Below are 15,463 nucleotides of genomic sequence, written 5' to 3'. Positions count from 1 at the left end.
AGCCCGGAAGTGGACCGGTAGCCAATGAAGCTGACGCAGGATGGGTGTAATACTCGTGAAGCAACTTGCACCCACGAGCATCCTTGCGCTGAAGCTTCCGGACAGTCTTCAAGGGCAGCCCTACGTAGCACTCATTGCAGTAGTCCAATCTGGATGTTACCAACACATGAGTGACTGAAGTCAGGTCCAACTTCTCCAAGTAGGGTCGCAGCTGGCATACCAGCCATAGTTGGTAAAAGGCGCTTCTGCACACCACCACCACCTGTGCCTCCAAGGACAGCGTTGGGTCATGTGAATCACCGTAATGTCTAGTGGATCACAGCCACTCATTCTCAAGGTAACCAATGTAAATTAGCTATTTCAGTGTTCAGAATGTAAAACATATCTTCATTCTCTACTGAAGCTCCTCGTCCAACAAGATTAGAATTTTGAACACAAAATATCCGGTTACCCATGTCAAAAGAGATTCCCAAATACTCTGGACAGTTAATGAAGCAAACGGGCATCCTCTGCCTAGAGCTATCAAGGAAACAATCTGAAGTTGATAGTGGAGCCATTAAGGTAAATAAGTGGATTGTGCAGCCAGTATATAGGCATTCACATTTGGCAAAGATAAGACATCAAAAAGGAAATTCTACATAAAAGAAAAGAGCTATCTATATTAATTAATTTCAGACTAGCATTTAGCACTGCTGGGCCTTTCCTTCTCACCTACAGAACTAGGTGACTTAAAACGTGGCTGTTCTATTGTGCTGAGCTGATAAGGCATAACTACTTCTAAAAAATAATAATAATAATTTAATAGGCATGAATTTGGGTTATATTACACTTCTGAAAGAAGCACAAATTTCCCCGTGATTGGTCAGGCCAGAAGTTGTGCTCCCTCCCTCTGCCTTTGTTGTTGTTTACCATGAATCTGTGCCACGGCATAAATGCAGGGCATCTAGGCTGTGCCTTGCTAATTTTTGTGATAATGTACCAAAGGCTACATCTAACTGATGAATCTGGAACCCAAAGCCACTTTATGATTCTGGCACCCATTTCACAATGCTGTCTTAAGGCCTCCACACCTTTTCAGCACAAATGGCATCATGGCATCAAATTTATTGTGTGTGTGTATGCGCATGAGTGCATGGTGCTTTGGTACAAATGCACAAATTCGTGGTTTATTAAGGAACAAATGGAAAACCCAAGTCTGCAATTCCAGGAGGAAGACACACAGGTGTAAATGGGACACACAGAAAGATTAGTACTTGGACAGCTAGAAACAATGAAATGGAAATGAAACTCGATGTGCCATAAAAATACTGCCATTTGGCACGAAGTGGACAACACACACCATAAGCTCAGAGGTACTCTCTTCTTACTCTCCATATAGCACTGCTGAGCCTTGGGAGGCTCATACTAGATGGGCTGCATCTCGGGGCCAGTTCCTACATTGCACAAAGGAAAACTGTATACAGGGAGTCAACTCCCTGTTGAATCCCTATATGCAGTCAATAGGGAGCTACATCCAGTAATGGCTTAATGGTGAGAATACCTGTACAATAGATGTATTTGTTGCACTCGTACTTTGCATTTGTTTAAGGTGTACACTGAACACATCTTAAATATACATCTGAACAATGTAATGTATGAAAGGGTCCCCATCTTTTAATAGTGCACCATCTCTCCAAAATTTCCTGTGCTCCCCATTTGTTGAGGTATCACAATCCCTTTTAAGATTCTGTCGGTTGAAAGTAGGACTGCTAACTTTTCTTTCTGGCAGGGCTCTTGTGCCTTTAATAGCTGCACAGGAAGTTTGGCAGGTGTAGAACTGAGGACACAAGAGCTCTGCTAGAGAGAAAAGTTGGCAACTCCAGCTGAATGGCTTGAATGGCTGGCACTTTGTCAGGCCGAGGTTAGTTTTTCCAAGCAGGCTCATGTTAGTTTTTCCAGGTTAGTTTTTCCAAGCTCAAATCATCTGCAGATTTCATGTACTCCTTGTTAGTGGATGAACGGATCACATAGTATGGTTTGTACCCCTAGCACCCCTAGCCCTCAGGACTTGGGGGAAGAGACTGCTGTCTCCCACAGCCTGAAGGGGAAAGGAAGGTCAGAAATGGAAGAGGCTGGTGCCTCCGCAATGCTTAATTACCAAGGGAGATCAGCTCCAATTGTTGGCTGTAATCAATATTTATTAATTACCACAATTAATTGTGATGCAGAATTAGGGCGGTAATGAGTGGAGTGTGTAATCAGGAAGGCCTCGTTAGGCAACCTGCAAGCTAGACAGGGGGCAAGCTGGCAGGCAGCCACTTCAGAGCCTCCGGGAGTGACAGGAACAACAGAAACAGACAGGAAGGGCTTGGAGAGGGGAGGGAAGAGGGCAGCACCGAGAGACAGGTGTGTAAAGAGACCGTGACAAGTGATGTTGTAGACTCTGACTCCATGGTGCTTTATGATAAGCAGGGATCCGCAAATTTCAGCTTAGCACACCAGCCAGCAATCACTGGTGGTCTCCACCAATCCTCTATCGCCCCTCAGATCCCTTTCTGGCAAACAGGCAGAGGGCTTAGGAGAGAAGAGGGTCTCCTGTCATTTGCACTGGGATCTGGAGATGGTAAGAAATAATAGAAGCCCTTGCCTCCTGCTCAGAAAGGATTCTTGCTGTTTCTTACCTTCTCAAAAATGGCTGTGGAAATCAGGTGAGGAGATCTGTGTGGTGCTGTCCTGCTTGCCGGAAGGCTGGGGTGATGTGCCACTGGCGAGTAGATTGGTAGATGCCTGAAGACAAGCCCAAATTTGCCGCCTCCTCTGGCATACCTCTTTGTTGCCCCTCCCTCCATAAACACCCTCTTTGTTGCCCCTCCTCAAGCCTGATTACATAAGAACTGCTCTGCTGGATCAGGTCCAAGGCCCATTCAGTCCAGCGTCCTGTTTCACACAGTGGCCCACCAGATGCTTCTGAGAAGCCCACAGGCAAGAGCTGAGGGCCTGCCCTCTCTCCTGATGTTGCTCCCCTGGAGGTAGCCCATAGCCACCAGATTAGTAGCCATTGATAGACCTGTCCTCCATGAATTTGTCTAAGCCCCTTTTAAAGCCATACAAGCTAGTGGCCATCACCACATCCCATGGTAGAGAATTCCATAGATTAATTATGTGCTGTGTGAAAAAGTACTTCATTTTGTTGCAGGGGGTCCTAAAATTCCTGGCCTTCAGTTTCATGGGATGACCCCTGGTTCTAGTGTGGTGAGAGGGAGAAAAATCTCTCTCTGTGCACTCTCTATACTCCATGCATAATTTTATACATCTCTATCATGTCTCCCCATAGTTGCCTCTTTTCCAAACTAAAAAGCATTGCCTCATAAGGAAGGTGCTCCAGGCCCCCAATCATCTCGGTCACCTGACAGCTCAGATCCCATCAGCATATATATGAAGTTGGGGGGAGGGGGTGGGTTGCCCCAATATGCATCATTTTATCCTTGCTTACATTGAACTGCATTTGCCATTTTGTCACCCACTCCCCCAGCTGGGAGAGATCCTTTGGGAGCTCCTCACAGTCTGTTTTAGATTTCACTACCCTAAATAGTTCTAAATACCCTAAATAGTAAATGGCCCAAATTTGGCCACTTCACTGCTTATCCCAATTTCTAGATCATTTATGAACAAGTTAAAGAGCACTGGTCCCAGTACAGATCCTTGGGGGACCCCAATTCTACTTCCCTCCATTGTGGTGAGAACCAGCCATGCTAGTTCTCCTCCAGCAAGGCCTGTTTCTTCTCTATGTTTAACAATTTTGTCCTTCAGAATGCTTTCCAGCAATTTACCCAGCACAGAGGTTAATCTAAACGGTCTGTAATTTTCCGGATCTCCCCTGGATCCCTTTTTGAAAATGGGGGTTACATTAGCTACTTTCCAGTCCGCTGGTCCCCTCACTCTGATAGCTTTCATCATTCCTGTGTCGCAGACAGGAGATACGAAATACTCATGTGAAGGACTTTAAACAAGCCAGGGGGAAGGCTGTCTCATTGCCATATTGCGCATAGACCTTCTCTCCCTCCTTCTTGGTGAGATTGTTGGGTAATCCTTGAGTCCTCAGAGCCATTGACCTTTCCCTGAGAGAGTGAGAAATGCCTCATTGGTGGAGAAGGGGAGGCTAGAAGGGTTAGAAGGGACAGTGTGGCCAAGCTTGACAGGAAGCAGCAGAGCAAGGCTTCCATTGCTTCACCCTCACCTCCACCCCAGGACCTTACAATGAACTGAGTTGCTGTGGAGTCATTCAAAAGTGTTAAGGGTGTCATGGGGCCTCACAGTATAAAAATGTCAAGCTGGGAACTAAGTATGGTGGCTTGAGATGGGGGAGAGAAGGACAATAAACCTCAACTCCCCGCCCCCACACTCTACAATGCTCTCATGCCTTTCCTCATTTCCTCTTCAGCTTCTCCCCCATCTTATCAGCCCATCAGCAAGCAAGGGAAGGGTACGGGCAGCAGAGGCGCTCTTACCCCTGGACCTCCAGGCCAGACACCAGGGCCTCCAAACCCCCTGGGGGCCTCCAAATCCTTTTTAGTCTGTCTTGGGTGGTGTGGTTGCCTTAATGTGTTAAAAATACGGTGGCCGGGGGGGGGGGGGGGGGGGCTTTAGGTCCAGGCTCCAAAATTACCTCGGTGCACCTCTGAGGAGAGTAAAGAGGACAGGCAGGAGGAGAGGAGCAGCTCTTTGTCGAGCAATGACTGTGCCACGACTCAATGAAGACCTGATTGTATGGTGAAAGGGTGGCAGGGGGCAATAATTTGCCACTTGAAACATTCACCTCACCTTGCCTCATGGGAGGACTGCTGTGGGGTGAATGGCAGGCTGCCCCTGCTGAATGGGCAACGAGGCCCTATTTAAGTGGCGGTTTCCTTATATTTTCAGTAGCAGGGGAAGAGCAGCGGTCCCTATTCTTCGCAGCATAGCATTTTTTCCCCAGTGGGCTGTTGCTGTGGGCCCTCCCCTCCCTAATGATTGTGACCCCCTTTGGGGCATTCTCCCCCACCACCACCACCCATTTCTCTGTTATGTGAACCAGTTTGTGAACTTTTTGTTGAAAGTTATTCAGCATATTATTCATATTATTATTTGTGTTACTGCCAGGTGGGTGATAGAGTAAACAATCTCTGCCCAAACTCATCCTATCTGAGTCCCCCCTGAAAGCAATTTCACCACACAGCTCCCACCCAGGGAGGAGAGGCGACTGGACCATGAATGACCTGAGAAGGGTTCAGCTTAATAGTTGGAGAGGTCTGAGGATTCTGTGCTTGGCCAGCTGAAGGGACAGCAAAACATGAGCGGATGGCTCCCAAACTCTACAGGGGCATGTGGCATGAGTGGAAGAAGAGAAGGAAAGAGAGCATGGGAGGGAAACTGCATTAAAGGGGTTCCGGATGCAAACTGTGCTGGGTTAATGTGGTAGGGTGGCGGAGAGCATAAGAGGCATGCAACCATGGCAGGATAGCCTCAGGCTGTGCCACTTGTATGTTGCTTAGCAGGGGTGGCCAAGGCAGTATACTGTGGAACTGGGTCATGCTTGGTGCGAGGTAACTTCAGCTGGCCCAGAAAGAAGAGATGGTAGTAGGGATTTATTGTGTGGATTAGATGGTTCACAAGATGCTCGGTGGCTGCTCTGTGAGATCAAAACAGTGGAGAGGGGAGGGGGTATGTGTGAAAATGTAGCTACTGTCATCCCTCAGTATGATGGTGCAGCCCATAAACCAACATTCAAATGCTTCACCCTGGACAATAGAGGCAGCAAGCCATGCAACACGCCGCTGTGGGCCAGGGGAGCGGGCTGGAAACATAGCCCAAAATAAATTTCAGAGTGCAAACATTGATCCTGGATATTAGAAACAGCAATCCCAATATTTAACACCACACTTAAGAACTCACAGTGAATAAATCCATTATGCAGCCATCCTCCTTGTCTGTGTGCTATGCAATCCCAACAAGTAATGCTCCACTCGGGACCACGGAGACGGTAGCACTATTCACACATTTCCTGATTGCACGGAAAGGGCCCTTTGTAGGTACAGGTGTGTGCAGATACGATCTCTGTACACATATTAAACTGAACATGTGCAGGCCAGAAGCAGAGGCAGTGCATACAGGCCCGCTCCCACCTCCCCACACATTCAACAATGTAATGTGAATAATACACTAATATGTATGCAAAACAATGGAGATGGCAGCTCCAGGATTCAGTGTTCTATTGCAGAACATAATAGCATAGAGAAGCTACAGAGAGAGAGCAGTCCCAGAATGCAACGTTCCATCCCAAACTATGCAGACAACCATCACGGAGTGTAGCACTCCATACCAATAAGTACAGGAGTTCTATATTCCTATAAACTGCATTGCACACAGCTTGGGCCGTTCAACTGAGTGGCTAGCCATAGTTTCAAACTCTTGATATTTCCAAGGGAGCTGAGAATTCAGCATTTTGCTGTGACTGATGCTGGGGAGGAGATCCGATAAGACTGCTGCCACTGCATAACACTAGCAAATGAAGCTTCAGTGCTGTCACAGTCTCTGCAGTGAACTGACAGTGGTTCCCTTTGAACACTGGAGACAGCAATGCCATCTGCAAGTTGGAGGCGGTATTGATTAAAGGGTCCTGTGTTGGCAGTTATGCTGGTGCGTAGGACCCAGGGAGGGAGGGAGACTCTCGAATTTGAGGGGTGGGTACTTTGGAGCCAGCAAGCAGTGGATCTGGTACTCACACCAAGCAATTTAGTCACAGCCTATAGGGCAGGGTACCCTAGTAATGCCTAGGGCACAGGTGTTCTCTTTGCTCTGCTTACGGAGATCCCAAGGAACAGATATTTGTGGAACCCAGACATGAGGTCAGTGTAACCAATTAAATGTGTAAAGAGAATGGGATGATGCAGGCACTCCCCTCCCCAGGGGGTAGGGCACCCTCGGTGAGTACCTTCAGCCCTCTCTCCGGTGGGACCGATAAGGCTGTTTTGAGGAATTAAGGGCAAAGAAGGGAAGGTGTTTGATGTTGGGATCTGCCCCTCCCCTCGCACATCAAAGAGCAGCTAGAGGCATCTCTGACACAATTGGCACACGGTGGAGGTGGGAAGGACTGTGGGCTCCCTGCAGAAAGCAAAACACTACCGAGGAGAATGTTGGCTGCCCTTGGTTAGAGCCCAGGGGAAGAGCTAGGATACTCTGCCCTGTGATATCTGTTGAGCTTGGAGGCTCCCAGCTGCTGAAGATGCCCCTGTCCTGCTGCCCAGATGGGCCCCCTTCTGTACCCAACTTGGATGGCTCCCTGGCTCGAATCACTGCCCGCTTCCTGCGTGTGACCCATCTGCATGGGCTGCACTACATGGGCTCACGGCAGCAGTCCTGGACCCAGCGGCTGTTCTGGAGTGGGGCCTTCTTGGCCTCACTGGGGCTGCTGTGCACGTGGTCAGCCAACCGAATGCAATACCTGCACTCCAAGCCAGTGCACACTCGGGCACACATGCGCTGGGCCCCATGGATGCACTTCCCTGCAGTGACCTTCTGCAACCACAACCCGACACGCTTCCTGCAGCTCACGAGGCCTGATCTATATTCAGTGGGGTACTGGCTGGGATTGACCTATAAGAACCACTCACTGCTGCCCACTGTCTTGGAGGAGCTGCCTGAAGAGCAACGCCCTTGGCTTAGCCACCTGGCCAACTACTCGCGATTCCTGCCACCACGCCTCTCGCCACACACAATGGAGAGCTTCTTCCATCGCTTGGGTCATCAGATTGAGGACATGCTCCTGGAGTGTCACTTCCGGGGCAAGCCTTGTGGGCCCCAAGACTTCACCCCTGTGAGTGGCTTCCGTGTTATACCCAGTCCCAGGGAGGAGGGGTAAAGAGCTGTAAGGATACAGAGGGTCATTTAAAACAACACAGCTCACCCTTAAAAGTCTTGAGTTCCCTGTTGTTGTTTGTTTGTTTGTTTGTTTGTTTGTTTGTTTGTTGAAGAAGAATAATGATGCAGCAGAGGAGGTAAAGAATTATACAAGGGAGGATTTCCATACTTTTTCAATGCATGCTAGAAACGTGGTGCTGGGATTCTCATTGCCATTAGCAGCTTGAACTGGATGGTTGTCATTATTCTAGTATGATTCATTAATCCTCGATAAAAGGGTGTGCTTTTGTTATATGCCCCCATGGGGGTGGGGGCAGGGGAACAGAACTTCAACCAGGGAGGCGAGTGGTCCATTTGTATCACTGGCTGGCATACAGAGCAAGAATGCCTCTGGTGCAGTGAGAGAGCAGTGTAGCAGAACTTAATGGAAAGAAATAAACAAACTTCCCAAGTAACTAACTGCACCAGGCGAGTGGTGGTTCCCCCCCCCCTTCCCCAGAAAGCCCTCTGTGCACCCAGAAATATGTCCCTGAGGGTCCCACAACCTTTGGGTACATATTTTTGGGTGGCACAGAGAGCTTTCTGGGGAAGGGGAGGGCATCAGAAATCACCCCTTCCCCATTGCACCGATGCAGTTATTCTGGAAGTCCTGTTGGGCTACTCTCTTGCTGCATTGGTGTGTCCTTGCTCTGTATGTCACCTACAGACTGCAGCTGTGACCCTACCAGAGGTCTTTGGGTCTAGTACTCGCCTGCCTTGTGGAAGGACAACATTCCTCAATGTGGCAGAGAAACTGCCTAACTTGGGATCCAGGCCATGGCTACCCCTTCTCAATCGTCCCACAAGAGTTGTATAGCTGAACTGCAGAACAATCATGGAGCTGCTGCAAGGACCTTTACTGCCCTAATCCACTTAGTCCCATGCAGCCTAGCAGCTGGTCCAAAGTGATTGTGTTTGTGACAGCTTCCAGCTGTTGAAATGTGGCTTCCCACAGTCCTCATCCTCCACCAAAACATGAATAAGCCAGGAAGCCATCTCTAGTTGTATAGGGTTAGACAAAGCTCATTTCCCCTATATCTGGAAGATTTCCCCTACCAGACATGTTGCACCAGAAGTCAGTTGCAATAGTACAACAGCCTAGTAACACTGCATGTACACAAGTTGCCCAAATGCAAAATGTGTGCAAATAACATTACTCAAGAGTAAGGCCATTGGAAATAATAGGCTTGCCCTTGAGTAACACCTGTGCAAATTTTGCATGCGTGCAGTTGGCAAAGCATATGCAATTGGCATGTATGCAGCATTACTAGGCTGACATACCATTGCACAGTATGTCAGCCAGTATAAGAAAAGTAGCGTAACCATTGTCCCTCTAAACCAGGAGTTTTCAGGCTGTATTTCAGGGAACCTTAGGGTTTTTCATTATGGGAGTAATTGGAGCTCCTCATTGTTGCATAGCAGAGATGGCAGGGAGAGTTGATGAAGCAACCTACAAGGGAGAGGGGGAATGACAAGGTTGAAGCTGCGGAAGCTAAATGCTTGCAGGAAAGAGAGGTTTTGTCACTCGGAAGAGATGAGCACCAGTGGATTGGGATTCTATGAAACCTGAACCCAAAACATGGATCTTAGTGTACTGGTAAAACGCTGGGGTTTGAGAAACATCATCAAATACTAGCTAAGCTTCAATTTAAGTTTTGCTTTCTTGGCGATCAATATTGCTTCTCTCTAGTGTCTCAGCAGCATTCTTATTGTACCTATTATCTGCCTTAATAAACTACTTGCTTGTTTTGTCATAAACTGCAAGTTCTGTGTGGTTGAAGGTGCTGAACTGGGATAGTCAAGAGGTATTGTGTGTATCTAGACTCTACAAAATCAACACATCCTACAAGGTTTTTGATGAACCCCAAAGGGCTAAGGGGTTCAATGTGTGTTCATTGCTTGAGCCAAGGACAATTAGGTCAGCTAATGGCCAAAGAAAGAGCTATTTGCTGTGTAGAATTAACAGAGTCGGAATCCTGAGACAAGACAACCTGATGACGGAAGGAGCACTTAGGATTGGGGCAGGGCGGGGGGAGGGCAGCTGGCTTCCTGAGGAGCCTGGATGTGGCTCCTGAGGGTCCTAGATCACACCTTGGGTGGCAGCAGAGCTTGGTTTTGGGGTTTGTTGCCCTCTAGTTATGGTTCATCCCAGTCTCTCCCTGCAGAATGATCCTGCAGAGTGATGTCTCTTTTGCACCTCTCTCTGTCTCCCAGCCCACCCCCAACCCCACACAGTGTCCAAGGACCTAGTGTGGTTTCTTAACATATTTCGTAGGTTGGGTTGCCAATCCTCTAGGTTTGGCCCGGAGTCTCCAGAAATCTGCATTAATCCCCAGGTAACAATTAATGGCTTGATATTGTGAACAATACTGGGGAGAAAAAGTCTCCAGAGATGGCTTCAGTTGGAACTGGCTGCCTATTCATGAGACACAGTGTATGTCAGGAGAGCACTGCTGGGTAGCATCCTGTTTCCCACAGTGATCAGACCGATGTGTCTGGGAAGCCCCCAAATGCAGCTGATTCACCTGATTCTCTTAAGAATGGGAACCTCTCTTAATTGTAACCCACCCAGAGATGCAAGTTTGAAGCAATATATAAATATGTTAAATAAATAATAAAATAAAAATAAACTCTTTCTCAGTCATGTATGTGTCCTTCATAAGAACATAAGAACAGCCCTGCTGGATCAGGCCCAAGGCCCATCTAGTCCAGCATCCTGTTTTACACAGTGGCCCACCAGATGCCACTGGAAGCCTACAGGCAGGAGTTGAGGGCATGCCCTCTCTCCTGCTGTTACTCCCCTGCAACTGGTACTCAGGCATCCTGCCTTTGAGCCTGGAGGTGGCCTATAGCCCTCCGACTAGTAGCCAGTGATAGACCTCTCCTCCATGAAGTTATCCAAGCTCCTCTTAAAGCCATCCAGGTTGTTGGCTGTCACCACATCCTGTGACAGAAAATTCCACAAGTTGATTATGCGTTGTGTGAAAAAGTACTTCCATTTGTTAGTCCTAGATTTCCTGGCAATCAATTTCATGGGATGACCCCTGGTACTAGTGTTATGTGAGAAGGAGAAGACTTTCTCTCTATCCACTTTCTCCACTCTATGCATGATTTTATAGACCTCTATCATGTCTCCCCGCAGTTGTCTTTTTTCTAAACTAAATAGCCCCAGGTGTTGTAGCCTTGCCTCATAAGAAAGGTGCTCTAGGCCCCTGATCATCTTGGTTGCCCTCTTCTGCACCTTTTCCAGTTCCACAATGTCCTTTTTTTAGATGTGGTGACTAGAATTGTACGCAGTACTCCAGGTGTGGCCGCACCATAGTTTTGTATAAGGGCATTATAGTATTAGCAGTTTTATTTTCAATCTCCTTCCTAATGATCCCTGGCATGGAATTGGCCTTTTCCACAGCTGCCGCGCATTGAGTCAACACGGAAGTTGATCACCACGACCACCAAGATCCCTCTCTTGGTTAGTCACCAACAGCTCAGATCCCATCAACGTATACTTGAAGTTGGGGTTTTTCGTCCCAATGTGCATCACTTTACACTTGCCAACATTGAACCACATTTGCTACTTTGTTGCCCACTCATCTAGTTCGGAGGGATCCTTTTGGAGCTCCTCACAATCCATTTTGGATTTCACTACCTGAAAGAGTTTGGTATCCTCTGCAAATTTGGCCACCTCACTGCTTACCCCTCCTTCTATCCTACTTCGCTCCTACAGTACATGCTCTTGATATGATCACAGTAGCCAGGTAGCTGAAGAAACCAGCTTTCAGGCAGATAGACCTATGCTAGATCTAGCATGAAACTGGGATACGACAGAGTGAAGAATGAGTCCAGACCAGGAATCACAAAGGGATAATTTCAGTAGTTTCCTGCACCTTCTGGCTGGACATGCTGAATTTGTTGAAGTTCTAGGCATAATGGTGCTCTCTCATCCCTTCCTCCACAGGTCTACACACGCTATGGGAAATGCTACACATTCAATGGTGACCGGAACAAACCATGGGTGACTCGCCAGAGTGGGATGGGCAACGGGTTGGAGATCATGTTGGACATCCAGCAGGAGGAGTACCTGCCCATTTGGAGAGAAACCAGTAAGAGTTGGGGCGCTGATGGGTGGAGGCCAAAGAGAGAAAAATAGTCATTATGCCAACAGCACTAACCCCATGCCCCCCTAGTATCTTTCTCTCTGCTTGCCCAGTACTTTGATATGTATCATGGCTGGCACTGACCAGCCCAAAGGCCAGTCAGGGCTCAGCCAGTAGAACAGGGCTGCTTAACTTCAGCACTTCTGCAGATGTTGACCTACAACTTCCATAACCCCTTGGCAAAGAGGCACCTTTTAACATGGTGATTCTCTTTGTTTAGCAGGGGGAGAGTAACTGGCCCTATCCACCCCCAGCACAGTATCTCCAGTGACTGTTGCTGGTGTCTATCATGTGTTTCTTTTAAAATTGTGAGCCCTTTGGGGACAGGGATCTATCTTATTTATTTGTTGCTTCTCTGTATAAACTGCCCTGAGCCATTTTTGGAAGGGTGGTATAGAAATTGAATTGTAATAATAATAACAACAACAACAATAACAGGCCTCGGATACCAAACATCTAAAACATCAAGTAAAATCAACCATCTGCTGTACATGGACGATCTGAAGTTGTATGGAAAGTCCCAGTCAGAAATCGAATCACTGCTAAACACTGTCCGTATATTCAGTAGCGATATAGCAATGGAGTTTGGACTAGACAAGTGTGCTGCATTAATAATGAACAGAGGGAAAATAACAAAAACAGAAGGAATAGAACTGCCCAATGGAAGCAACATCAAGAACCTGGAAGAGAAAAAACATTACAAATACTTGGGCATTCTCCAGGCTGATAACATAGCACACACTGAAGTTAAAAGAAAAATTGGAAGTGAATAAATCAGGAGAGTTAGAAAAATCCTAAAGTCCAAACTCAATGGCGGGAACACCATACAAGCCATAAACACCTGGGCTATACCTGTTATCGGATACACTGCAGGAATAATAGACTGGACCCAGGCAGAGCTAGAGACACTAGATCGTAAGACCAGGAAAATAATGACCATCAATCATGCTCTACACCGCCGCAGTGATGTAGATAGGCTATACCTCCCTCACAGCTCAGGTGGAAGAGGAATGCTGCAAGTCCATCAAACAGTAGAGGAGGAGAAACGAGGACTTGAGGAATATATAAAGGATAGTGAAGAAGATGCACTTCAGATGGTCAATAATGCGAAACTATTCAACACCAATGAAACAAAGCAGGCCTACAAGAAAGAACAAGTCAAGAATCAAGCAGAAAAATGGAGAAATAAGCCACTGCATGGTCAATATTTGTACAATATAAATGGAAAATCAGACATCACCAAGACCTGGCAATGGCTTAAGAATGGCAACTTGAAGAAAGAAACAGAGGGTTTAATACTGGCTGCACAAGAACAGGCACTAAGAACAAATGCAATACGAGCCAAAGTCGAAAAATCAACCACAAACAGCAAGTTCCGCCTTTGTAAAGAAGCAGATGAAACAGTGGACCACCTAATCAGCTGTTGTAAAAAGATCGCACAGACTGACTACAAACAAAGGCATGACAAGGTAGCAGGGATGATAACACTGGACCATCTGCAAAAAATACAAGCTACCTGTAGCCACAAATTGGTGGGACCATAAAATTGAAAAAGTTGAAGAAAATGAAGATGTAAAAATATTATGGGACTTCCGACTACAAACAGACAAACACCTGCCACACAATACACCAGATATAACTGTAGTCGAGAAGAAAGAAAAACAAGTCAAAATAATTGGCATAGCAATACCAGGGGATAGCAGAATAGAAGCAAAAGAAATAGAAAAAAAAATCACAAAATACAAAGATCTACAAATTGAAATTGAAAGGCGGTGGCAGAAGAAGACCCAAATAATCCCAGTGGTCATTGGCGCCCTGGGTGCAGTTCCAAAAGACCTTGAAGAGCACCTCAACACCATAGGGGTCACAGATATCACCATCAGCCAATTACAAAAAGCAACATTACTGGGGGGCTCCTGGCTGACCCAGCCTTAGTTTAGCTCCCAAAGGGGCTGCGCAGCCCCTTCAGGAGTTAAAAGGTTGCCGTTGCGTTCACAGCACAGCCAGGAGTGGCTCTTCCCGGCAGAGACTAGCACCCCCACAGTCGGTCGCGGGGGGCGTGTCGGGGCTGTGAAGCGCGGCCCCTGATTGGGCGCAGCCCGGGTTCTTTGAACCCGTTTGCCCAATGATAGCTCCGCCCCTGGAGTGGGTCTTCCTCTCCCCCATTTTATCCTCCCATCAACCCTGTGAGATAAGTGAGGTCAAGAGAGGATGATTGTCCCACGGTCACCCACTGAGGTTCGCAGCTGAGTAGGGATTGGAAGCTGGATGTCTCCAGTCCTAGTCGGTTACACGGACCACCACACCACACTTTAAAATAGCTGTCAGTTCTTTTCCAGCTGAAGTCTGCCAAATCATAACTGTGGCTCTGTTCCTTCCTCTTGCAGATGAGACATCATTTGAAGCTGGAATTCGGGTACAGATCCACAGCCAGGATGAGCCACCCTACATCCACCAGTTGGGATTTGGAGTCTCCCCTGGTTTCCAGACCTTTGTGTCCTGCCAGGAGCAGCGGGTAAGAGGCCTGAGACCTGGGCTCCAGCTGAAGGAGAAGTGGATCTGGAGATTGTGGTGTGTGGGGTGTGTGTCTAAGAATGGTAAGGGGCATAGGCAGCTGTGCCTGTGGCAATGGCAGGATAAGTAACAGGCAGTCCTTGCCACACTGAACAGAATGACAAAGATGAAGCATCTGCTAACTTAAACAAGGAATTTTTAATATAGAAACTCCCCTTGTGAGCTGTCAGAGATGCAACGTTAGTGGTTTCTTTGCTACTATGTTAGTCAAACATCCCACAAGGGATATGCACTGAATCCGGTCCTGAAATTCATTGCAATAGAAATCTGGTGTCTTGCAAATTCACAGGTTTCTTTCCTGGCCTGTTTTAACCAGCCAAGCCGCCAAGGGAGAGGAAGGTTTGCCACCAAAGAACATTGGCAGTGGGACTGAAGTAAGGCATCTCTCTCTCCCTCCTCCAGCCCACATACAGAAACAGGAAGTGTGCTACTGCAGTGGATTTTAGTTATAGCTGGCTGCACAACTTCGGCCCTCCTGCAGATGTTCTACTACAACTTCCATCGTCCTTGACTATTGGCCACTGTGGCTGGGAATGTTGGGAGCTGTAGTTCAAAAACTGCTGGAGGGCCAAAGTCGTGCAGCCCTAAGTTAGAGGATCATACTGTGGTGGGTCAGATAGAATTTTAATCAGGTCATTGCTTATGGAGGAATTAAACAAAGGAATAGTTTCATTTGCTGATCAATGAATAAATAGCAACATGACACATTTCAGTGCTATTCAATAAACTCTATAGCTTTTCAGTCAGCCCTAATGCAGTTTGAGTAAAGATCCTGAAATGTTTGCCAATGATTTGAGGCTTTTGCTTTTCCTTTCCAACCC

At 47.3% G+C, this 15,463-nt stretch overlaps 1 protein-coding gene across 2 annotated transcripts in view; it reads left to right on the top strand.

The window, feature by feature from the left end:
* ASIC4 (acid sensing ion channel subunit family member 4) overlaps window positions 1–15,463 on the top strand; it is a 110,978-nt gene that overhangs the window by 63,804 nt on the left and 31,711 nt on the right. Inside the window, exons 1-3 of one of the 2 annotated variants that reach the window (XM_053285726.1) lie at window positions 7,143–7,831; window positions 11,870–12,014; window positions 14,456–14,583. In XM_053285726.1, coding sequence (XP_053141701.1) covers window positions 7,241–7,831; window positions 11,870–12,014; window positions 14,456–14,583 — 864 coding nt within the window. In that variant the 5' untranslated portion in view covers window positions 7,143–7,240. Of the gene's footprint in view, window positions 1–7,142; window positions 7,832–11,869; window positions 12,015–14,455; window positions 14,584–15,463 lie in introns of those variants that run through there. The other variant, XM_053285735.1, reaches the window with a different exon arrangement.

This window comes from Hemicordylus capensis, chromosome 1 (genome assembly GCF_027244095.1).
Source record: "Hemicordylus capensis ecotype Gifberg chromosome 1, rHemCap1.1.pri, whole genome shotgun sequence".
Taxonomy (NCBI): domain Eukaryota; kingdom Metazoa; phylum Chordata; class Lepidosauria; order Squamata; family Cordylidae; genus Hemicordylus; species Hemicordylus capensis.
This window is presented reverse-complemented; position numbering and strand designations above follow the sequence as displayed.